The sequence below is a fragment of the Pseudorca crassidens genome, chromosome 9 (genome assembly GCF_039906515.1).
Source record: "Pseudorca crassidens isolate mPseCra1 chromosome 9, mPseCra1.hap1, whole genome shotgun sequence".
In the NCBI taxonomy this organism is placed as follows: domain Eukaryota; kingdom Metazoa; phylum Chordata; class Mammalia; order Artiodactyla; family Delphinidae; genus Pseudorca; species Pseudorca crassidens.
Window position 1 is genome coordinate 23,931,636 of NC_090304.1, and position 24,380 is coordinate 23,956,015.

The window sequence follows — 24,380 nt, forward strand, 5'->3', positions numbered from 1 at the left end:
AACACTCACTGGCAGCTCTTAAAATTAATTGGCTTTATGGCACTACAGTCAATTTATAGGGAAGTTGCATTGTGTTTGTAAAATGCTTTTTCCTCAGCTTCTTAATTGGTGAGGAGCCTCCTGGAGGTCACAGGTGAAAACAGCCACAGTTTTATGGCACTGTATTTGGAATCTTACTAAATTTTTGCTTTACAGAGTAGAGTGGGTAATTTGTAGTAACATGTTGAATTTTCTCCCTAATATTTAAATGACTTCATAGACCCATATCAATAATTTTATCAGCAGTATTATTCTCATGTTAGTGAAAGTTTGGTTTTCTTTATCTGATGCTTAGAGCGAATAAATTTGGAATGAAGCACAAACCCAATAGATTGTGTTTCCAGAATAATTCTAGCAATAAGCCCTTTGGGGAATATGAAATTATTTACTGATTCCAAGGTTTGGCTACTATCAGTTCAGCTTGTGCTATTGGTGTATGGTGCCAAAAATGTATATAATAAAAGATAGCTTGGGCTTCCCTGGTGGTGCAGTGGTTGGGAGTCCGCCTGCCGATGCGGGGGACACGGGTCCGTGCCGCGGAGTGGCTGGGCCCGTGCGCCATGGCCGCTGAACCTGCGCGTCCGGGGCCTGTGCTCCGGAGCGGGAGGGGCCACAGCAGTGAGAGGCCCACGTACCGCAAAAAAAAAAAAAAAAAAAAAAAAAGATAGCTTAAGACACATATAACAGTTAAATCAGAAGGAAGAAATGGAGGACCAAGAAAATAACAGTAATCAAGGCAATTCCAGGATACTAAGCAGCCATTGTACTTAGGCTGGTTTCCTGTCTTTCACAGCATTATTTTTTTATGTGTCAGAGACACTAATCCTGTTGTATGCTATTAGAATTAAAATTAATAAACCTATATTGTAGACAAGATAATTGAATCATAGGAAGGTTTAAAGGATTTTTTTTAAGTAAATAAAAATTGAACATGTATTATAAACTCTTGTGTTTTGTTCACCTGCTTACCACATTGTGAAAGAGCAGGGAGTATGGAGAAAATAAATTCTAAAGCTTAATACCTTGAAACTCAAAATGCTTTTGTTTGTGGCTTACAGTACCAAGTAAATACTTCACTTTTAGTCTTTGGCATGTTTCCCTCCTAAAATAAAGGCTCTGTCATCTTTGTATTAATATTTTTATCCATGTGTGTCCTTCTTTGTAGGTATACTTTTTTCTAAAACCTATTTAGCTAATCTTTTAATTACTCAAAGTTGATCAAAGTCTAAACTGATTTCCATTTTATAAAGGCAGTAATAAAAATAGGTTTAGCATACCAGGGAATTTCCTAGCGGTCCAATGGTTAGGACTCCACGATTTCACTGCTGAGGGCACAGGTTCAATCCCTGGTCGGGGAGCTAAGATCCCACAAGCCATGTGGCATGGCCAAAAAAAAAAAGAAAAGACATTTAGCATCCCAAATTATTTGAACAAACTGAATAAAAACCCTGGATTTTCCCACTTCGTAGGTGGAGTTTATTTACCAGCAGACTGTTTCGAACTTTATTTGAGTCTGTTCCCAGGACTGCATAAATATCTCCGCACACAAGAAGACCTACAAGTCCACTTACCAGCGGAGGTGACTGGACTAGGTACCACACATGATTCTAGAGTCTCTTTCATGTTACATGAGGACAAAAGATTTGGATCCCTGGTATTTATAAGGGGCCGTTTTAACAGTAATGATCCCTATGCATTCCCACTGGTTCCAGAGGAGTGCCACTTTATGGTTTTCTTATGCAACAAAGTTCTAAAGCAATAGGTACTTTGTGAAAATGAATGCTTGAACAAAGCTTACTCTGCTTTGGATTTCACTCCCATTATCAGGCATTTATTTTCTAGACCTTAATTTACCAGTAGATCCTTAAAGGTGCTTTCTTAAATTTTTTTAAGTTCCTAGTCTATAGGTTTATTAGTAACCCCAACTTCGATAGCTCAATTCAATATAGGCAGTCATCCTCATTTTCATTGGGAAACAGTTAATATTTGTTCAGTGTCCCTATGTCCATGCCTCAGTGGCAGACGCTGGAGCGCGCAGGTGCTGGTATTTCCTTCATTTGCATTATGTGGCAGTTCTTTAACGCCCTCTGGCAGCAACTGAAACTGATACATGAGCCAAAGGACCTTTGTTGAGGGTGGAGAGAATTTAGAGAAGATTTTAGATTAATTTCCAGAGCAAGTTTGAAAGCACTTTGTGGTAAGTGGTATTGTTATAGCATCTCCCTTAGCACAATGTGCTGTGTAACACAGAGATCTCCAGATGTAGCCATGCCTTTTATATTTCTAACTTTCTGCAATTGTTCTGGCTTTGTTACCAAATATTTTCACAAGATAGAAGTGTTTTTCAATTAGGAAGCATATACTGTTCCACCCAAAAAGTAGCGCAGTGTTAATGCTGTAATTTAACAAACCATCCAGCAGAGGTCTCTGAGCGTCATGTTTTATAATAAGAGCATTTCAAACAATAAAATTAACCCTGATTTCTTGCAAGCAGAGATCTACTCCAAGTGAGCATATTTCCCCTGATTGGACTTTAGAATAACTGTGTTCCATGTATAGTAAGATAAACTCTGCTTATTCATGCTTAAAGATGCTAAAGACTTATGTTTTCAGATTTGTATTTCCCCTAACCAGATAAAAGCCTGGTTACCATTGATTTTGCACCATAAAAGGAAATAAAGAAATATATATGAAAATGTAACAAAAGCAACTATCAACATTTTACTGTGTCACCAGCATTATAAAATTAATTTGGTATTCTTTCTATACAGCCTACACCATTAATTAAATAAAGCAGCTATTTGTATGACTTGATTTATAAAGATCATTAATGATTGGACTGCAAGGGTATACTTTTCTTTTTGCAAAAGCAGAACGTTAGAGTTAAATAAATACCAATTTCTGTATTTTGTGTTACCAGCAATGAAATCTACATTGCTCCTTCAGGAGTGCAAAAGGAACGCATTCAGGTATGGTAAAGGGATACTTCTTAAACCCAAATGTCTGTTCTTCTCTACTTGATTATTGTTTTGTGAAATGGAATTAATATTAAAAGAAATCTTAGTTTTGAAGGGAGGTTATATTGTGATGATTTAAATACTAATCAACAAACATTTGTTAAGTAACTATTAAAATTTTTTAAGGTGTTAAGTATCCTGCTTGCAATCAGGTGTTTTGAATTCTCATTCAGCCTCTAGAGGGCAAAAGCGAATAGTGCAATCTTAAGTCATAATAAAAAATGATTCTAACTTTGCAGCATTATAACACCATCTTTATCAGGCTAATAGGGTAATCAGATTGGTGGTCTCAAATGGACCAAACTGATTCATATTTAATAATGGCAAAGCTCTTTCAATTTAAAGTTATAAAACTTTGTATCAACATTTTGAGAAGACCCATTCTGTATTAATGCTAGAATAAACCCAGAATAGAGTTAAAACAAGCACATAATACTTAATTCTGTCTAAGGCATAGTGCTTCATTAATAAAACATTTATATTGTAGTTTGTAATAAACCCTGGTAAACGAAAGTTACAAGTCAGAGATAACGCATGTATTACTAGGAAAAACCTGTGGATCTACGTAATTCCTTAGAACTTTAAAAATAAAGTACGTCATCGAGATTAACATTTCTCAGTAGCAGTTAAGTTTCTCAAGGGATAAGAAAATTTTACTCTGTATTTTTCCTCTTATATTATGAAATGTGAAAAAAATTATAACACCCATTCTAAAATGATTATATATAGTCTCTCTGAAATATAGTTGTGAAATTACATGGCAAAGCTGAGAAACTAAGTTGATGAAATGACATCAACATCATTACATGCATATTAAATTTTCCATATCACTTTTTTCTTCAAATTCTAAAGGTCGATTTTTTTAACTTTCTTGAGATGATTTTTATTAGTAGAAAACATTTTTTTATTTTTCAAAATGGCTAAAAAATTTTGAGAGAGAAACTATAATTATATAAATATTTAAAATATGAGTTAAATATGTATATATATTAGCACTGTTTATATATACTATATATAAATGGAATTGTGTATATGTGTGTATATATATATATATATATATACACACACACACACACAAGAAAGGGGACATTTCTAATTGATATTGTATAAGCCTTCTTTTTTTCTTTTTCCCCCTCTAAATAGCCTGAAGACATGTTTGTTTGTGACATCAATGAAAAGGACATAAGTGGACCTCCACCATATAAGAATCTTAAAAAAAGCCAGTGTACTCCTCTTTTCATGAATGCTTACACAATGAGAGGTAGGCAGAAAATGTATTCAACGTAAAGAATATTTGCAGAGTAGGCTCCTGTAAATAATGGCAATTGTTGTTGCAGTTCACAGTTCTTGAATACCTGCTATGTGCAAGGACTTTAAATATGTTAACTCATTCAGTCCTCACATCAGCCTCTGTGGGAGGTCCATTATTACCTCATTTTATATATGAGAGGACAGAGGCTCTGGGAAGATTTTCCCAAAATAAACAGCCAGTGAGTATTGGGGCCAGAATTCCAACCTAGATCAATATGATTCCACTAGATTGTCAAGTTAGCCAACTAAATATTATATTTACAATCCAATTCCTACTCTTAGTTCAGAGTTATATCTCTGGGAACTTGTAGTAGAAGTTAATCAAAATACAAATGAGGGAAAATCATGACCTTTTCTTCACTTTAGTAGGAGTGATTGAAAAATTTACTTTATGATAAAAATAGGACTCTTACTTTAATTCCCAGAAATTGTGGTAGAAAACCAACCTGGAAAGGTTGAACCTAGAGGACAATGTAAAAATAGGAAAGTATAACTGAAGTACTGGCTCAGCCTTAGCAATGAAGTCATTAGGACCATGCTTTAGTATAGCCCCTGAATAAAATCAATATAGAGTTAGTAATCATGCCATGTGCTGTTCCCAGACATTATCAGCTACTACTGAAAGGATGAAACTTCAGCAACAGATTCTAACAGCATGAAGAATCTTTCCTAGCAAAAAGCTAAATAAACTTCCCATTGGAAAAGTAGCCATTACTGAGTTTTATAGCATACAAATTCTTTTTTAGGTAAATCCCTTGCATCTATATCTTAAAATTCCTACCATCCCCTTATGTTACTAAGATATGGCCTACACTATGAAGCATATCTTGATGATTAAGGGACAGACTAAACTGGGTTCAAATCCAAGTTCTTCAACTACTGTCTAGTTGGACAACGTAGTTAAATAACCATGGACAAATTATTTAACATCTCTGAGCCTCATGTCCTTGACCATTAAATGGGGGAGATGGTTGTTGTGATGATACGAAGAGATAACATCTATAAAGGGGATTTGCCCAGTGCCTGGCACATAGGAATCCCTAATTGAGTGGTGGTAGTATTATGATTATGATCTCCACAGTCATTATAGTTGTATTTCAGACCATGTAAAGGATATTTCTTGAGCATGTGTAAAGTATCGTGCGTTGTCCTGATGCTGGATAAAGCTTAATTTTTTTTCCTTGTGCTTTCTGACTTCTCTATCAGTAGTTCTCTTTCCTCTCTTCCTTTCTCCCCTCCTACCCGCTGCCAACTTATTATTCCATGCCAAGAAAAACGAGTCCAGAGCCATATACAAATAAGTGTGTGTGTTTATGTGTATATATTTTTTTCTTTAAAAGGTGCAATTTAGTTTTCACTGAGCATATAACTGTATTCTTCCCCCTCCAGGAGCAGGTGCTGTGATTCATACCCACTCTAAAGCTGCTGTCATGGCCACCCTTCTTTTCCCAGGAAGGGAGTTTAAAATTACACATCAAGAGATGATCAAAGGAATAAAGAAATGTATCTCAGGAGGGTATTACAGGTATTTTCCCCTATTTTTTGCTTAAATTATTTGAACAGGGCTTCCCTGGTGGCGCAGTGGTTGAGAGTCCGCCTGCCGATGCAGGGGACACGGGTTTGTGCCCTGGTCCGGGAAGATCCCACATGCCGCGGAGCGGCTGGGCCGGTGAGCCATGGCCACTGAGCCTGCGCGTCCGGAGCCTGTGCTGCACAACGGGAGAGGCCACAACAGTGAGAGGCCCGTGTACCGCAAAAAAAAAAAAAAAATTTGAACAGTATTTCTCCTTCTTGTAATAAACAGGATACTGATCTTTTTATGTATTTAATGAGATGTTGTAGATCTGTGTTAGATAGTACCCCCCTTAATATTATACTTCCAGATCTATTCTCAGTGACACAAATCAGATGCCTCCCCTCCTTTTCCCCATCCCCAACCCAGCCTTGGTAAATTATTGCCAACATGAATAATTAAATGTTTGTCAGAGTAAAATGCAAAAATCCTGGCTGAGATAGCTACAGAGCTGGAAAGAGTGTGTTCCTTTATTGAAGAACCCCAAGAGCAAGCTCTCCTCACCTTCACTTTGTCTTCAGGAAGTTTCAGCTCTGACTAAATCTTATGCTTCATTTTGATCTCATGTAGTATTTCTGGAATATTTTCATTTTTAAAAAAGTTTTATAATTATTTTAATTAAGTAGATCTCTATACATTTATAATTTTTCAGTGTGGAAACTGGCATAGATAGTATAGAATAGAGGCCTTCTGGATAAAATCAGCTAAACCCACCAGCCCACAAAAATGTAGCAATTATTCGTCAATCTAGAGTAGTGACATGAAGAAACACGTTCCCAGGGCTCAGGGACAGGCTCGGCATTTTGTTTGAATGTACAGGCATTCTTGTTCCTGAGCCTTCACCCTTCCCAATTTCCTAAAGGGGCTGAATCCACTTTGCCTTGTTTAGAGGAAAAGGGTGCCAGTTTTTCTGAAGTGTTCTTACAGCAATATCTTACTGTTACTGCACATAATAGACTGTATGTGTTTAAACTAGTGTGCTGAGAAGTTAATTGGACTTGATTTTAGTTAATATTTATTGTGTGCCTAAAGCATTCCTCAGCACTGGGAAACACCTATTTACAAAAGTTAAATATTTAAATTATGAAAGTGTACATACTAAAAAAAGCATAGCCGCATATTGCCTTTCCCATATCTGGGTCTTGAAGGAGAGGCATTATGTGTGCTATCAGTTTCATTGGCATTTGATTGCTTTGGTGAAGAAATAAAAATAGGTCAGAAGGGGCTTCCCTGGTGGCGCAGTGGTTGAGAGTCTGCCTGCCGATGCAGGGGACACAGGTTTGTGTCCCGGTTCGGGAAGATCCCGCATGCCGCGGAGCGGCTGGGCCCCTGAGCCATGGCTGCTGAGCCTGCGCGTCCGGAGCCTGTGCTCCGCAACAGGAGAGGCCACAACAGTGAGAGGCCTAAGTACCGCAAAAAAAAAAAAAAAAAAAAAAAGTCAGAAGAACGTGTGAGACGGTGGAGAGGAGCGGAGCACAATAGAGAGCCTTTGGAATTTTGTGGAAAAACAAATGCCATGAATGAAAAGATGTCATTTGTTATGCATCACAATGTATACACTTTATGTATTATTTTGAATGTCTCAGAATTTAAAGAGTACAAAGTTTTTTGACATGCTTTTGCAATTCTGTTTGAACCTGGCTGGGAAATCAGTAACAGGGTCATTATCACAGCTCAGGGGCAGTGATACTTCATCAGTATTTGGGGAGAATCCTAAGTGTCCAGTTAAAAGAAGGGGCAATAAAAGGTGGATGAGTAAGAAAGAATGGAGTTTTTACATTTTCTATTCTACTTTTTAAATTTTTAAGTCCATCTTAAAAAAAACTATAATAACTTTCAAATGCCTAATTCTTATCGGGGGAGGTTACCATGTTAACTATAATTGTTGTACCTTTTGGATGCAACATGCCTATGGTAGAATGAAAAGAATACTGTTTGATGGTCAAAGGACTACCCTGGCTCTGTTCCTCAGGTCTTATTTTGCTGTGAATTATTTTGCACCTGGAGATATTTCTGACTGTTCGGTATATGGTAGAGGAAAATATAAGTTTGTGGTTCTCCTGGCCAATACTAGGAAAGATTTGGGACTAGCAATTTATTCCTTCCACATTTAAGGATATTTTATAATTACCTCTATTTTACTTAAGTGAAGTAATGGGCAACCTCGTACTGTTCCTGATAATGGTTGGCCAGGTTCTTTATCACATGACAGCTACTCAGTCTGTACCTTCCCTAAAGTAGTAACTTCTGATAATATATGGATAGAACTTATTTTGGTTAAGTTTAGCCATCACAGAGGTAGTTGAAAAGCAGATGTAACATTAACAAGGCAAGAGAAATTCATGTTAAAAGGAAAACATGTCTGAGTTTTGATTGGTTGTAAATGACCTCACAAATAGACATAGTTTTACCAGTAACAAGCTATTTGCTTAAATATTACTGCAGAAACAAAAATGAAAAATGCATATTCTGATTTCATCACATGTACTTACTAAAAATAAGGTAAAGAAGTTCTAATGTCACAGATTTGAGAACGTTCTGAAAATATTGTCATACCTTTAATAGTTAGCTCCAAAAGGTTTTTGCTATCCCAGGGCCATAAACCACACCTGCATTTATTTATTTGTCTATCCAAGACACTTTTGGGTCCTGCAGAGATAGAACAGAATGATTTTGTATCGTTGGGAAATTCCTGCCTTAATAAGTAGTTCAATTGTTAATCCTTCCTATGCTTCTAATTCTGAAATTTATCATTTCTCATCTCCTGTTAAAACTACTGTGATTCTCTATCCTTCAGGGAAATACTTGTATGATCTTGATAATTTCTTTGTTAGGTTTTGGTATCCTGTACAAATTTCTGCCACTTATACTTAGGATTGGAACAATGCCTGCCAAATTCCCAAGGTGTCTCTTGATACAGTTGTTTATACAAGATACACAGAATAACATGCAACATCTTGTTCCTAATTTGGAGTGGCTTTTCAGATATAAAAAGAACGTCTAACTTGTTATTTGAGAGAAATATAAATTTTATATATGAATGCCTTTATTTGTTTTAAAAAGGAAAGCAAATGGCTTGTTTTGTCTTAATAGATATGATGATATGTTAGTAGTACCCATTATTGAGAATACACCTGAGGAGAAAGACCTCGAAGAGCGAATGGCCCGAGCAATGAATGATTACCCAGACTCCTGTGCAGTACTAGTCAGACGGCATGGAGTCTATGTCTGGGGAGAGACGTGGGAGAAGGCTAAAAGCATGTAAGTGTAAACCGAAACCAAAGAACGTCCGGGGCAAGTCACCACACTCTAAAAGAGAATGAAATGTGTTTTATGATTGAAAACGGAGTATGATTTTTTTGTGTGTTACTGGTCAAATTGGTTTAAATTTAAATAGTTTATCATTAATTATTTCTAGATATTTTATTTGTATTATATATTCTTTTGTTAAGAAATATTTTTCAGATGAGCTGTTATTTGGCAAGGCACTATGCTCTTTGATACAAAGAAGGAGATACAGATCTTGTTCTCTGAGTTGAGGGCTAGAATAAAGCTAACCCAAGTTGCATTAAGATTTGCTGTATTTATTTCAAAAAATGGCACATAATAAAAAATTTAAATTCACATAAGTAGTATATTTTAAACTCCCTTTTATTTCCTGAGAAGTGTATAGTATGGTGGCATGATTCAGTATGATTCCGTGTTTTAATAATGTTGGAGACAGACTAAGAGAAACTTGCCTAGAATTGAGGAAAGAAAAAAAAATCTGCTAGGAACAGGGTTAACTTGATGCAGAGGAAAAATGTGATTGTTAGGATTGGAGAACTCTCTTTTCACTGAACACTTTTAGTTCTTTTTGCTTTTATTTTTTAACAGGTGTGAGTGTTATGACTATTTATTTGATGTTGCCGTATCAATGAAGAAGGTAGGACTGGATCCTACACAGCTTCCCGTTGGAGAAAATGGAATTGTATAAGCCAAGTGGAAGTTTATTATACGTAGAGACAAAGCTCATCTTAATTATTACTTAAATGACTCAGGTATTTTTTTTAATGAATTGAAAATTTCCATGAAGCTATTGATTTGTCACTAAATGCTGCAGATCTTCTGACAACTGGATGATATTTGCTTATATTCTTGTTTTTTTTGGTTGTTTTTTTTTTTTTTTTTTTTGCGGTACGTGGGCCTCTTACTGTTGTGGCCTCTCCCGTTGTGGAGCACAGGCTCCGGACACGCAGGCTCAGCGGCCATGGCTCACAGGCCCAGCCGCTCTGCGGCATGTGGGATCTTCCCGGACCGGGGCATGAACCCGTGTCCCCTGCATCGGCAGGTGGACTCCCAACCACTGCGCCACCAGGGAAGCCCTATTCTTGTATTTTAAATGGCAATACAATGGAATAAAAATTTTATAGTGAATGTTTTTTGTGTTTATTTCTAAACTCCTTAACAGCAAAATATTTTCCTTTAATTTTTTTTATATATACTCCCAGAGAATTCCTATTACTCTTTAAAGTTGTTAGGATAATAGAATTCATTGGAAAATGTCTACTTAATTACAGAATGAGCATTTTCTTATTTTAATATTGATATCATAAATTTATATGAAAAGTCAAGGACATATATATCCCTCAATGTTGATGTCAAAACAATTTTATAGATTTCCCCTATATGCTGTAGTGCTTGCCTATATTGTAACCCAGGGCACTCATCTTATATTGGGATCTGTTGTAAAATTCAAATCAAGTGATATTAACTCAAACTCTCCTAGCCAAATAAACTGTGACCAACCCAGAGATGTAATCAGAAAGTGTTTTTTTTTAATGTAGCCAAAAGCAACACCATCTTGATCTTAAGGTTTTATTTGGTTAATGCTTTTATTTAATTGGGAGAGAAACTAATACACCATCTTCTAAATTATAACCTCATACACCCCCCTCTCGGTTTATCGTCTTGAACCATTTGAGTTCATTTACCCCAGTTCTTTCACTCCAGCAAGTCTTTAACCTCATCCAGACTTCCAGTCCCTTGATCTTACCATTTGTCATTGTCCATGACTCCTTTCATATCCTTGCTTCCTTCCTTATGAAGCATAGATGATGGCCCAGCATTTTCACCACTTTATTGGAAACATCCTAACCCCCTTGTATCTTACCCCCCCGCATCATACTCACCTGGCAAAACCCACAGTCCTTGTGAGCCAGTTACTTGGCACCTGTACCAAAGCAGCCAGGCCTGATGGGAAAAAGTACACAACTATGTTGACTGATCTCACTTCAGATTTATGACCACACCTCTCAGGTGGGCACTCCATGCTGTCAAACAAACCTACTACACTTCCCTAGTTAGTTCGTTTTCCCTACCTGGTGACCATTTCTCCTCACAGCTGTTTATCTGACATCAAATACCCAATCTTCCTCCCCCACATCGCTTCTCAGATGGTAACCTCCTCATACTTTCAGAGATAAGTAGATTCATTCCCAAGAACTAACAAATCTTCCCATTTCACGTTTCCATCAACCTTCCTGCCTTCAGCTTTCTTTGCCTCTTTCCTTCTGCCGAATTCTAAGTTCGTTCTTCCACTTATGCCTTGGATCCAATGTCTGCTGACCTTCTCAAGGGCTTTGCTTTCTGCAAAGATCCCCACATTTATCCCATTTCTTTCTTGCATTGTTAATTTTTTACCCTCTTCCACTGGTATAAAAACATGCTGTAATACTTTTCACGTTAAAATACACACAGAAACCTTGCCTTCAACCACCCTTCAGCTAACTCCAGCGCCTTTAGAGCAACGCTTTTTGAAATAGTGATCTGCTTTTCTGTCAACTTCTGTTCTCTCCCTTGCTCCTTGACCCACTCCGATCCAGCGGCATCACAGCCACTGAAACTGCTTTACCAAGAATAAGAAATCCCCCGTATCCTTATCCTTTTGAATGCTTCCTTTGCTTCCTTTGCTCTGAGTGAATCCTGTCTCTCCCCTGGGGATACAGTTTCCCCTGAAGCTGTCAGTGGTGGTTGTTTTCACTTCCTCTCTTACCCCTGGCAGTGAGGTGAGTGAATTCCTTGGACTCTAAATGTCTTTCCCCTCCTCCTTGTTCCATTGTACTCAGCAAACCGCCAGTCACAGATGATTCCAGCTCTCTTCTGACTCCAAACCCATACCTGTGCACCTTAATATGGATGAAGGGAAACAACCACGTCAAGGTCAAGTGGGCCTTTAATGCTGCTGGTGAATTTTACTTTGTTACCCCGGTTTCTTCATTCCCCTCCTCCCCTCGACAACTGTGTCTCTCTTCAAACTTCAGACACCTCCCTGCATACTCCCGCTTGGCTGATGACCTTGACTGCTATGTCACTGAAAAAAATAGAAACCACCAAGAAAGAACTTGCTTCCTCTTCTGCCCGCATATACTCTCGTGAAGAACTGTCCATGACTTCCACTGAGGCCAGCCTCTCCCCTTAAGCAGTAGATCTCCCAATTCCAAAAACAATTCCCAGTTTCCTGGCGTCTTCCCCACCTTAACTCCATCCTTCCAGCCACCCAGGCAGATAATCTTAGCATCCTGCTTGGCGGTTTCTTTCACAGGCTACATCCAGCTAATCAGCAAATCCCATCAGCTTTAACATTGAGACTAGTCTCTAAGCCAGTGGTCCCCAACAGTTTTGGCACCAGGACCGGTTTTGTGGAAGACAATTTTTCCACGGACGGGGGCGGCAGGAGGTCGGGGTGTGGGAGATGGTTCAGGCTGCTGTAATGCGAGCGATGGGGCGTGGCAGATGACGCTTACATCACTTGTCCACCGCTCACCGCCTGCTGCGTGGCCCAGTTGCTAACAGGCTGCGGACTGGAACCTGGGTTGGGGACCCCTGCTCTAAACTTCTCATTGCATTCACTTACCACCTGGCCCAAGGCCCACCATTTCTCACCTAAATTATAGCAGTTGCCTCTAAACTAATTTCCCTGCTTCAGCCTTTGCTCCCCACTCTCATCCCTGGTCCCAACAGTGTCTGCTCAACACAGTAGCCTGCATGGCACTCCTCTGCTCAAAACCCAGGCTTCCTGTCTCACAATGAAGGCTCCGATCCCCTCTCGCCTCATTCAGTCACCCTCCTCCTCACCTACTCTGCCGCAGCCACTGTGGCATCCTGAGTCTTTACAGCTTTCCGGGCACTTTCACACGTGTTCTTCCCTCTTTAATGTTGGGAGCCAAGAAGTTTTCGCCATTAGAAGATGGCCGACACCCTGCTTCTCTTCCTGATTTATGAGATAGAAGTTCGCGCCTAAAATGAAAACCCGCGCACGCAGCACCAATGATGATTAGCCAAGTACTTCCCTCATTCTGAATCCCGCCCCCCTTTCTCTGCAGTGTATAAATACAGCTACCGCAGCAATAAAAGTTTGAGGCTTGATCAGGATTTTGTCTTGCCTCCATTCTTTCGCGTCTCCTGCCCTTCCCCCTTTTTTTCAACCCCCACAGGTTCCTCCTCAGACTCACAAGGATTTGTCCTGCTGGTCGGGACTCCCGGGGACGCCCGGGGCCGTACACAATTGGCGCCCAACGTGGGGCCTGAGGAACGGATCCTGACGGAGGTAGCACGCTTACGAACGCCTGGCCAGGCACCCACTGAGCCGCCGCGAGACTTACTCGAAAGTGCAGCTTGATTAGGTCCCCGGAGGACTGGCCGCCCTTCGGCAGTCGTGACCTGAGGATAAGGTAAGCGGAGCTATAAATATGGGACAGGAATTGAGTTCCCATGAACTCTTTCTTCAGGGGATCGAGGATTCCCTCAAGATGCGGAAGATTAAGGCTAGAAAAAAAGATTTGCGTGAATTTTTTATGTTCTTGTCTGATGTTTGCCCATGGTTCCCACAGGAAGGGACAATAGATAAAAAATGCTGGAATCGTGTAGGAAATTGTTTAAATGATTATTATCAAACCTTTGGGCCTTCTAAAGTGCCTGTGACTGCATTTTCGTATTGGAATTTAATTAGGGAGATTCTCATGGGTCATTTTTTTGACCCCGATGTCCAAAAGGTTGTAGAGACCGGGGAAACAATTCTTAAAGCAGCCTCTCGTCTCCATTCAGCTTGTCCATCCGTTACCATTGATATGGGTTCAAATGAAGAGTTCCCAAAAATTCCAGAAACCGGTCATCATTATCCCACAGATGATAAAGTTATCCCAAAGATTTATCCTTCCCTTACTGCTATTAAGGGTGATCCCAATGATGACCAGCTTTCCCCCCAAGATCAGGAAACTCTCGATGAGCAGGCTGCTCGTTATCATCGCAATGATGATTCCTGGGGATTCCCCCTTTTGAAGCCTCCACCATCTTATAATACTCCTCATCAGATGCCTGCCTTTAGCGCCCCTGCTCCCATTGCCCCCCTGATTGATCCCCTTCGACAGGCTAAGATGGCCTTAACCCAAGAAATTTCCTCTTTGAGAGATGTTTTACAACAAAAACGGGAACGCTTGGATCTCCTAAAGGAGCTTAAGGCCCTTGAGGTGGAGCTTACTTCTTTTAATGTCTCGAACGGTCCCAATAAACCCCCGCTTCGACAAAAACCAGGATCCATTAAGTTAGCCTTCCCTGTTACTCGCAGTCAAAATTTACCCACTCAAGGTGAAATTCAAGCTGAAGATAGTGAGGAAGGGGAAGAGGAAGAGGGAGAAGAATCTCCTGAACCTGATGAGGGACCAGATATTCATAATTCTTCTGGGGGCGGCCCTTTTGAACATAAATATCGCCGCCTCAATTTAAAACATATAAAAGATTTAAAATCTGCTGTCAATAATTATGGGCCCACAGCCCCTTATACATTGGCAATCTTGGAGGGATTAAGCGATCGCTGGCTGACCCCAAATGATTGGCTTACCCTGGCTCGGGCCACCCTTTCTGGGGGAGATTTTGTTTTATGGCGCACTGAATTTGCGGAAAATTGTAGAGAAACTGCCCAAAGAAATGCTGAAAACAGAACTTCCCGATCATGGACCCGAGATAAATTACTTGGCCGTCCCCCCTATGAATCCAATGAGTCTCAGGCTGCTTTTCCCCCTGGTTTGTTGGCTCAAATACAAAATGCTGGCCTTAAGGCCTGGCGCCGTCTTCCGCCTAAGGGTTCGCCCACAACTTCCTTGGCAAAAATTCGCCAGGGACCAGAAGAGCCTTATTGTGAATTTATTAGCCGCCTCACGGACGCCGCCGAGCGTGTAGTGGGTGATAGTGAAACTGATAATGCCTTTGTTAAACATTTAGCTTATGAAAATGCCAATCCGGCCTGCCAAGCTGCCCTTCGGGCTCATCGTGGTGGTAGCCTGGCTGATTACATTAAGTTGTGCTCCGGAATTGGTCCCTCCCATTCTGTTGGTCTTGCGATTGGAGCTGCTCTAAAAGATTTTATTAAAGATACATCCGTCCTAGATAAACAACAAAAAACTTGCTATAATTGCAAACAACCTGGACATTTTGCCCGGGATTGTTCATTACATAGACAAGGACAGTCATTAAAGGCTAACCCACAACAACCCCGATATCAATCCCGGGCTCCTCCCACCACCGTTTGCCCTCGTTGTAAAAGAGGCAAACATTGGTCTTCAGAATGTTTTTCAAAAACGGATATAAATGGCCAATTGCTCCCCAAAAAACAGGGAAACTTTTCACGGGGCCAGCCCCTGGCCCCTTCCTTGGAACCAAACCAAGGGGCAATTCGGTTTGTTCCTCAAAAATCTGGACAAGTTCCCTGCACCCAGATGTTGGCTCCCTCTGTCGAGCCACACCCGGAAGCGCAGGATTGGACCTCTGTGCCTCCACCGACTCAATATTAGTCCCAGAACAAGGAGTACAACCAATTCCCACAGAAGTTTATGGCCCCCTGCCCCCAAATACTTTTGGTTTAATTTTAGGAAGAGGTAGTTCCGCTTTGGCTGGCCTCCAAATTATACCTGGTGTTATTGATAATGATTATTCAGGTCAAATTACCCTTTTGGCATCTGCTTTACAAGGCCCTATATCAATCCCTAAAGGTCAAAGGATAGCACAGTTAGTATTGTTGCCCCTAAATTCTTTAAATAAGAGCCATACTAATTGTCCTAGAGCAGATGCTGCTTTTGGCTCCTCAGATGTTTATTGGGTCCAACAAATTACTCCTGAAAGGCCACTCCTAACCCTGTGGTTAGATGGAAAGAAATTTGAGGGTTTAGTCGATACAGGAGCCGATGCAACAGTTATTTCGGAAAAATATTGGCCCTCCTCTTGGCCTTGTACAGTGTCTATAACTCATTTACAAGGCATAGGACATTCTACCAATCCTAAACGGAGCTCTAAAGTTCTTACATGGATAGATACTGAAGGTAATACTGGACAGGTACAACCTTATATTTTGCCTTGCCACATATCCCGTTGAATCTTTGGGGACGTGACATCCTGTCACAATTAAAGTTAATCATGGCCAGCCCCAATGAGGTGGTGACCCAACAAATGCTAAACCAAGGGTTTCTACCAGGCTTAGGCTTAGGAAAAAATAATCAGGGTATTACACGACCTATTTCCCTGGCATCTAACATAAATCGCCAGGGCCTAGGCAGTTCGCCTTTTTCTTAGCGGCCATTGACCTTCCTGTGCCCCATGCGGACAAAATACGATGGAAAACTAATGATCCCGTTTGGGTGGACCAATGGCCTCTAACAGAAGAAAAACTTACAGCTGCCACAAAGTTAGTGCAGGAACAATTGGCCGCTGGACATTTAGAAGCCACTACTTCGCCATGGAATACCCCTATATTTGTGATAAAAAAGAGATCTGGCTCATGGCGACTTCTCCAAGATCTTAGGGAAATTAATAAAACAATGTTTACTATGGGAGCTTTACAGCCTGGCTTGCCTTCTCCTATTGCCATTCCAGCTGGCTATTTTAAAATCATTATTGATCTTAAAGATTGCTTTTTTACTATCCCTCTCCATCCTCAGGATAGAGAGCGTTTTGCATTTAGTCTCCCAGTAATTAATTTTAAAGGCCCAATGCCACGTTTTCAATGGAAGGTCCTCCCGCAGGGTATGGCCAATAGCCCCACCTTATGTCAAAAATTTGTTGCACAAGCTGTAGACCCTCTTAGGGCTCGTTGGCCTGGTATCTATATCATTCATTATATGGATGATATTCTTTTGGCTGGAAAATCAACTGATGAACTCCTTAAGTGTTATCAAGATTTAAAAGATAATCTTGCTTCCTCTGGCCTTCAAATTGCTTCAAATAAGGTACAATTAAAAGATCCATACTATTATCTTGGTTTCGAATTAAACAAAAAAATAATTACCACTCAAAAGATACACATACAAGTATCACATTTGCAAACCCTCAATGATTTTCAAAAATTTTTGGGAGATATTAATTGGCTACGACCGTATCTTAAACTTACTACGGGAGAGTTAAAACCCTTATTCGAAATTTTACAAGGGCCATCAGATCCCTTGTCACCCCGTAGGCTGACTAAGGAGGCTAAAAATTCTCTTCAATTAGTAGAAAAGGCCATTAGATGTCAACAGATTACCTTTTTAGATTATGGTCGTCCCTTTAGTTTGATTATTTGTGCCACTGCACATACACCCACTGGAGTCCTATGGCAAGATCATCCCCTCTTGTGGATACATTTGTCCGTATCTCCTAATAAAGTGCTTAAGACCTACCCTTCCTTAGTAGCACAGGTTCTTACTTTGGGCAGAGAAAAAAGCCGTCAATTTTTTGGCAGAGATCCTGATCATTTGATTCTCCCCTATACCAAAGAAGAGCTTAGTTGGTTATTACAAAGTGATGATAAATGGCTTGTTTCCTTATCCTCCTTTCAGGGTAATATTGATAATCATTATCCACCTGATAAGCTCCTTCAGTTTGCTAGAAAACATCTGTTTATATTTCCCAAAATCACTTCTGCTGTTCCTCTGGGAGATGCTGCCCTAGTATTCACTGATGGATCATCATCCGGTGTTGCTGTATTTGTTATAAATAATCAGCCCTATAGGGTACAGTCCCCCTTTTTATCAGCACAACTTGTTGAGCTTTTTGCCATTCTTCAGGTTTTTGAGATGTTACAGAATATCCCCTTTAATTTATATACGGACAGCTCATATATAGCTTTGTCCGTCCCCCTTTTAGAAACTGTTCCATATATTAAACCCTCTTCCAATGCTGTTCCCCTTTTTCAACAACTTCAAAGTCTTATACTTCGAAGACAAGCGCCTTTTTTTATTGATCATCTTAGGGCTCATACAGATCTTCCTGGACCCCTCTCTCAGGGCAATGATTTAGCTGATAAAAATGCCCGCCTGATGTGCACCGTAACCTCTGATTCTGTTTCTCAAGCTACTCAATTTCATCAGCTACATCATGTTAATGCACATACTCTTCGCTTAATGTTTAAGCTTACTCGAGAACAATCAAGACAAATTGTAAAAAATTGTCCAGGGTGCGTTACATTTTTACCTCTTCCACATCTTGGGGTAAACCCAAGAGGTCTATTACCTAATGAAATCTGGCAGATGGATGTTACCCATCTTGCTGAATTTGGAAAATTAAAATTTATTCATGTGTCCATTGATACCTTTAGCGGCTTTATATATGCCTCCCTTCAGGGAGGAGAAGCCACAAAAAACATTATTTCACATGTGCTTCAATGTTTTACAGTTTTAGGCAAGCCTCAAATAATTAAAACAGATAATGGGCCTGGGTATACCTCCCAGGCTTTCCAAGATTTTTGCACCCGGCTTCAAATAAAACATCTTACGGGAATTCCATATAACCCCCAGGGTCAAGGCATAGTAGAAAGAGCCCATCAAACCCTTAAAAATACCATTTCCAAGCTTAAAAATAATGATTTAACTGCTACAAAAAATTCCCCAAAAAATATTCTTAGTCATGCCCTGTTTGTAATTAATTTTTTACAATTAGATAATAATGGTAGATCTGCCGCCGATCGCCTTTGGCATCAAGAAACTAAAAATCAATATGCACAAGTTATGTGGAAAGACCCTTTGACCTTTAAATGGCATGGACCCGATCCACTCCTCATCTGGGGGAGGGGATCCGCATGTGTATATAATACCAAAGAAGGTGGAGCACGCTGGTTGCCTGAGCGCCTTATTAAACCTATAAGTTCTATAAAGTAATAAATTTTATCCAGGGCCCTTTTCCCTGAGATTGTATTTCTTTTTCTTTTTCAGAAAAAGATGGAGACCCTCCTAATATTGAAAGAGCGGCAGAGACGACATGAGTTATCCGTTGTGACCCTGATCCTGTCATCTTTGCTGGTTGTTGGACAGGCTGAAAGCACTCCCCACTTGCCTCAAAATTTAACCTGATACATTACCATCGCCTCGCCATTACAGAAGCAGAACCAAAGGATGATTCTGGCTGCCCCTCCACTGGAGCGGCATGAAACAGAGACATGCCTACCCCCCTCTTTGATGGAGGGTATGGGTACCGAGTTGAGTGTGGCAGCAAAGCATGCACAAGGGAAAACGTGTATATATGTATATACAAGGTAATCTCTGTTATTCCCTGTGAGTATACCTGAATTATGATAGAGGTTGGTATCTAAACATTGTTTTTGGCTTTTAGTAGCTAAGATTATCTTTGGCTCTGCCTCTCCTCCCCAAAAGATACCAAGAGCCGATGAGTGTGGACACACATACCTTGTCCACGGGAGGATTCAGGTCACTACTCCCTCACTCGGTTAATGCCCACCTCCTTAAAAGAAATAAAAAGGGAGGAAATGTTGGGAGCCAAGAAGTTTTCGCCATTAGAAGATGGCCGACACCCTGCTTCTCTTCCTGATTTATGAGATAGAAGTTCGCGCCTAAAATGAAAACCCGCGCACGCAGCACCAATGATGATTAGCCAAGTACTTCCCTCATTCTGAATCCCGCCCCCCTTTCTCTGCAGTGTATAAATACAGCTACCGCAGCAATAAAAGTTTGAGGCTTGATCAGGATTTTGTCTTGCCTCCATTCTTTCGCGTCTCCTGCCCTTCCCCCTTTTTTTCAACCCCCACAGGTTCCTCCTCAGACTCACAAGGATTTGTCCTGCTGGTCGGGACTCCCGGGGACGCCCGGGGCCGTACACACTTTAAACCTCTTCCTCCAGACACCTGCCTCGCTCATTCCCTCTGCTCGTTCAGGACTTCACAGATCACTTCTGTGCTGTCTTCCCTGATTATTTTATTTTATTTTTTTAAATGCTCCATAACTTCGGAGTCTTTGCCCTTGCTGGGCCCTCTCCCTGGGATGCTCTTCTCATGTGTGGCTCCACGGTTATCTTCTAAAGGTCTTCCTTGTGTGAATTAGATCCTCCTCTGACTGCCAGCGACACAACGAGGAGGGCTTGCCCTCCCAGCACTCTAGGCAAGATTCCATTTGCTAAGTTTGAATCTTTCAAGTAGGGCCCCAGTAAGGGTCCTTCCCCACTCCACACACGCCGCCTGCTCCCCCCAACCCCGGTGTCCTTCAAGTCAATTGAAGGAGACCGAGTGCCGTTCAGAAGCAAAGGGAAGCTTCCTTCCTTGATGTAACAACAGACAGGTGCCAGCTCCCGGTCCAGAGCCTGACTGTGCTTATTCGACATTGCAGCCCCGCTCTCCGTACCCAGAGCGCTCGCCTCTGCTTGCGCTTCCTGTAAAGGGCTCAGAATGAACTAGCATACTATAATTTAATTGTTTATCTTTTAATTGTTTTATCTTTTAATTGTTTATCTTTTATCCCTTGAGCAGTTATCTAGTCCCTTGAGCAGTATCTAGTACGGAGTTGGTACTCAATAAATATCTGTTCAGTGAAAGGCAAAATGAATGGCAAGTTCTCTGTATTTTATGCGCCTTTACGGTAGCTTTTTGCCAAAATGAGTGGCCAGTTCTCTGTATTTTATGCACCTTTAGGTAGCTTCACTGGTGATGACTCCCTCCTTGAAACTTTTCTCTAGGCTTCCGTGACCCTGAACTCATGCGATTTTCTACTTACCTCATTGGTCACTTCTGTGGTTCTTGAATACTTTTCGTCTCTCAGATGACTAATTGTTGGAGGGCCTCGGGACTCTCTGCCCTTAACGGTATTCTCCAGCTACACATTTTTCCCAGGAAATCTCATTCAGCACCATAGCTTTAAACACTATCTATGTGCTGATGACTCACAGTGTTTTATCTCTAGCCCAGATGTCTCCCTTACATTCCAGACGTATCTCTCCACCTCCTAGCCTCACCCGTTGGCTGTCTAATAGGCATCTGAAACGTACCTTGGCCCAAAACAGTGCCACTGATTTTTCTTCTGTATGAGCCATTATCTGCCCCCTCTCAGCCCCAAACATTTTCTGAATGAGTATGCCAAACCTCTTTGAGACAGACCTCTGTCTTGTTCACTACAACCAAGAAAAATGCCTGACACATTGTAAGCACTTCGTAAATATGTGTTTTCTGGGTTCTTGGTGAAGGTTCCTCTACTGGGGAAAAATAGCTTTGGTCACTTCTGCTTAACCTCTTTTTCTTAAGATGGAGCTAATGAAAGAGATAAAGTATGTGAAGGAACAAACCGCAGGGCTTGACCCATAGTAGTTATTCAATAAATATTAATTACCTTCCTTTCTATAAGTCCCATTTAATCCTCCTGAGAGGGTTTGGAAGTATTATCCCATTTTTTTAGATGAGGAAATTAAGCTCAGATAGGAATAATATGTAGAATTTAAGAGAAAGGATGTAAACTGCTTACCACAGTGCCTATCATATACTAGAAGTGCATTCAAACTATAAAGTTCCTTTCCTAAACACCCCTCACTTAGCTACCCTCGCGGTAATTGTAATGCAGGTAAGTCATTTAAGCTGTGCTGTAGTACAGCCTGTCTCCGACTGTATTTTTTTTTTTTTACTACTATACACACCGAAAAGATGAGCAAAACCTGATTTAGAGGTGGCGGGGACAGGTAGCTGGTGGAAGTCTGTATCTCCTAGTTAGTTGTTGTTGTTAAAGAAGAATATGATCCCTATAATGTGATTGTTAGAAGCTGAGGTCCAAAGGTGATACACATACTGCTCAGGGAGGGCTTATTCTCAGCGTCTGGCACATGCGTGTTCAGTGAATATTTGTGGAAGGGAGCAATAGACATTCTTTGCATGCCCTTATGACTGTTTTTCTCTCAATTATCCCCACTTCTTTAAATAAGGAGGGGAAAGGTGGGTTATGAATGAAAGATTAAACTGGTAAGAGATCTAAATCAAACACTTTTATTTCATTAAGTGCAGGACATTCCATTCACTCCCAGATTGAATAAGGAATTAACATTTCAGTCAAGAGTATATTATTCGTTTCTCAAATGATTTTAGAGCCTTCTGGTCCAACCCAGCTCTCTTTTGTGAGAAGCAACTCAAAATACTATAGTTCCCCAAAGAATGTCCCAAACAATCAGAACAGTAAAGTCATAACCTTAAGGAGAGTTTCATCTTATATTTCAGCTGGCTCAAATACTTCCCTTTTGATGAAGAAAACTGCCATATCTCATCAGCAATTCCAGTCAAGGTAGTCAGATATGGGACTTATAACATCGATATCACTTTTCAAGAAGCAATAAGAATTCTCCCACCAAAGTTCTTTAAAACAGGACTACAAGACAAACAGAATTTGGCTTTTGTTTCATTGCCCTATAATCTATAATCACTGAGTCATCACGTTTTGGATGATAATCACTGAACTAAGTATTCTTCTTTTGTGGTTATAAGTTATAAGCTGTGCTCATCTCTTTGTCATAGTTGTCACTAATCGTGTAATTTTATTGTTTGAAAGTATATTTTCTGAAAATTAAATAAACCTGACTAAAGAAAAAAATATAGTTTTCCTCCATTTATTTTCTTCTTGTTTAAAATTCTATAATTTTTTCTTATTGGAATTTTAGAAACCAGAGAATAAGCAAGACGATTAAATATTGCATTAATTAATATTGTATCAATCTCCTCTATGATTGTTCTTGAAACTTTCTGATTTAGAAGTAAAGGTTGTGAATGAATTTCTTGAAGTCATCATAATGGTGCCCAGCCCAGGCCAGGTGTTTTTTGTTTTTTTGCGGTACGCGGGCCTCTCACTGTTGTGGCCTCTCCCGTTGCGGAGCACAAGCTCCGGACGCGCAGGCTCAGCGGCCATGGCTCACGGGCCCAGCCACTCCGCGGCATGTGGGATCTTCCCGGACCGGGGCACGAACCCATGTACCCTGCATCGGCAGGCGGACTCCCAACCACTGCGCCACCAGGGAAGCCCAGGCCAGGTGTTAATGTAATAATCATAGCAGTCTCTACTTTTTAGGAGCCCAAGCACTATGGTAAGGACCTTTAAATACATTACACCCAATTCTCATAATAGCCCTTCAAGGTATTATTACCCCCATTTAATAGATGAGGTAAATTAAATTCAGAGGTTAAACTACCCAAGTAAAAAATTTACCAAGACCACCCAGCAAGCCCTCTGCACTTTCCCACGTCAACTCAGTTTTATCTCATCAATACGATACTAATTGCTCTTATGGGCGTAAAGAGAGTTTTCCTCCTTAAGCATATGTAGCTTCTGAGATAGGCATTAGGGACTTAGGAAAAGAAGCTTCTCTGGCTTTACTGACCTAATAGTTCCCAAAATTTCTTTGGGGACCATTTTTTTTTTTAATTTAATTTTATTTTGTTTTCGGTACGCGGGCCTCTCACTGTTGTGGCCTCTCCCGTTGCGGAGCACAGGCTCCAGATGCGCAGGCTCAGCGGCCATGGCTCACGGGCCCAGCCGCTCCGCGGCATGTGGGATCTTCCCGGACCGGGGCACGAACCCGTGTCCCCTGCATCGGCAGGCGGACTCTCAACCACTGCGCCACCAGGGAAGCCCGGGGACCATTTATTAATCATGCATTGGGTTTCCATTTATTATTCAACTGTATGATTAACTTTTACCCTTTAAAATATAAAATATTCTCTTCCTTCTATTATTTTACTTATAATTTTACTAAGTACCTTTTATTTTCATGCTTGATATTGTTTTTTATTGCAATTAGAGCCACATCTTTGAAAACGAAACCAAGAAATTGGTTTGTTTTTTGTTTGTATTGGTATACAGCGGAGCTTTATCTTAGGTTTGAAGGTTAATGAGTAAAGTGAAAATCTCCAATAGTCAAAATTACCTTTAAAAATCCTTTAAATCACCCATATAGTCTTATACATGTAATTTGTGAATTTAACCTAGTTTCTTTCATTCTTTCAATAGTACGTGTTTATCGATGGCCCTCAATCCTACTTGTTTCCTTTCTTAAGGATATTGATCACGCCATCACCAAACATTTATCTACTACTTGAACACTGTGTCTTAAAACTACCCACAAATGTTTCCACTGGTTTCACAAATGTTCATTCTTGATTTCACTGCATCCATCATTTTTATTAT

At 40.4% G+C, this 24,380-nt stretch overlaps 1 protein-coding gene across 2 annotated transcripts in view; it reads left to right on the forward strand.

Moving 5' to 3' along the window:
- The window catches only part of APIP (APAF1 interacting protein), a 31,476-nt gene extending 8,746 nt beyond the window's left edge, over positions 1–22,730 (forward strand). The window contains exons 3-7 of one of the 2 annotated variants that reach the window (XM_067749449.1): positions 2,960–3,008; positions 4,200–4,317; positions 5,757–5,892; positions 9,034–9,201; positions 9,817–10,356. In XM_067749449.1, the coding sequence (XP_067605550.1) occupies positions 2,960–3,008; positions 4,200–4,317; positions 5,757–5,892; positions 9,034–9,201; positions 9,817–9,916 (571 nt within the window). In that variant the 3' untranslated portion in view covers positions 9,917–10,356. Of the gene's footprint in view, positions 1–2,959; positions 3,009–4,199; positions 4,318–5,756; positions 5,893–9,033; positions 9,202–9,816; positions 10,357–22,423 lie in introns of those variants that run through there. The other variant, XM_067749450.1, reaches the window with a different exon arrangement.
- Positions 22,731–24,380: the final 1,650 nt, after the last annotated feature.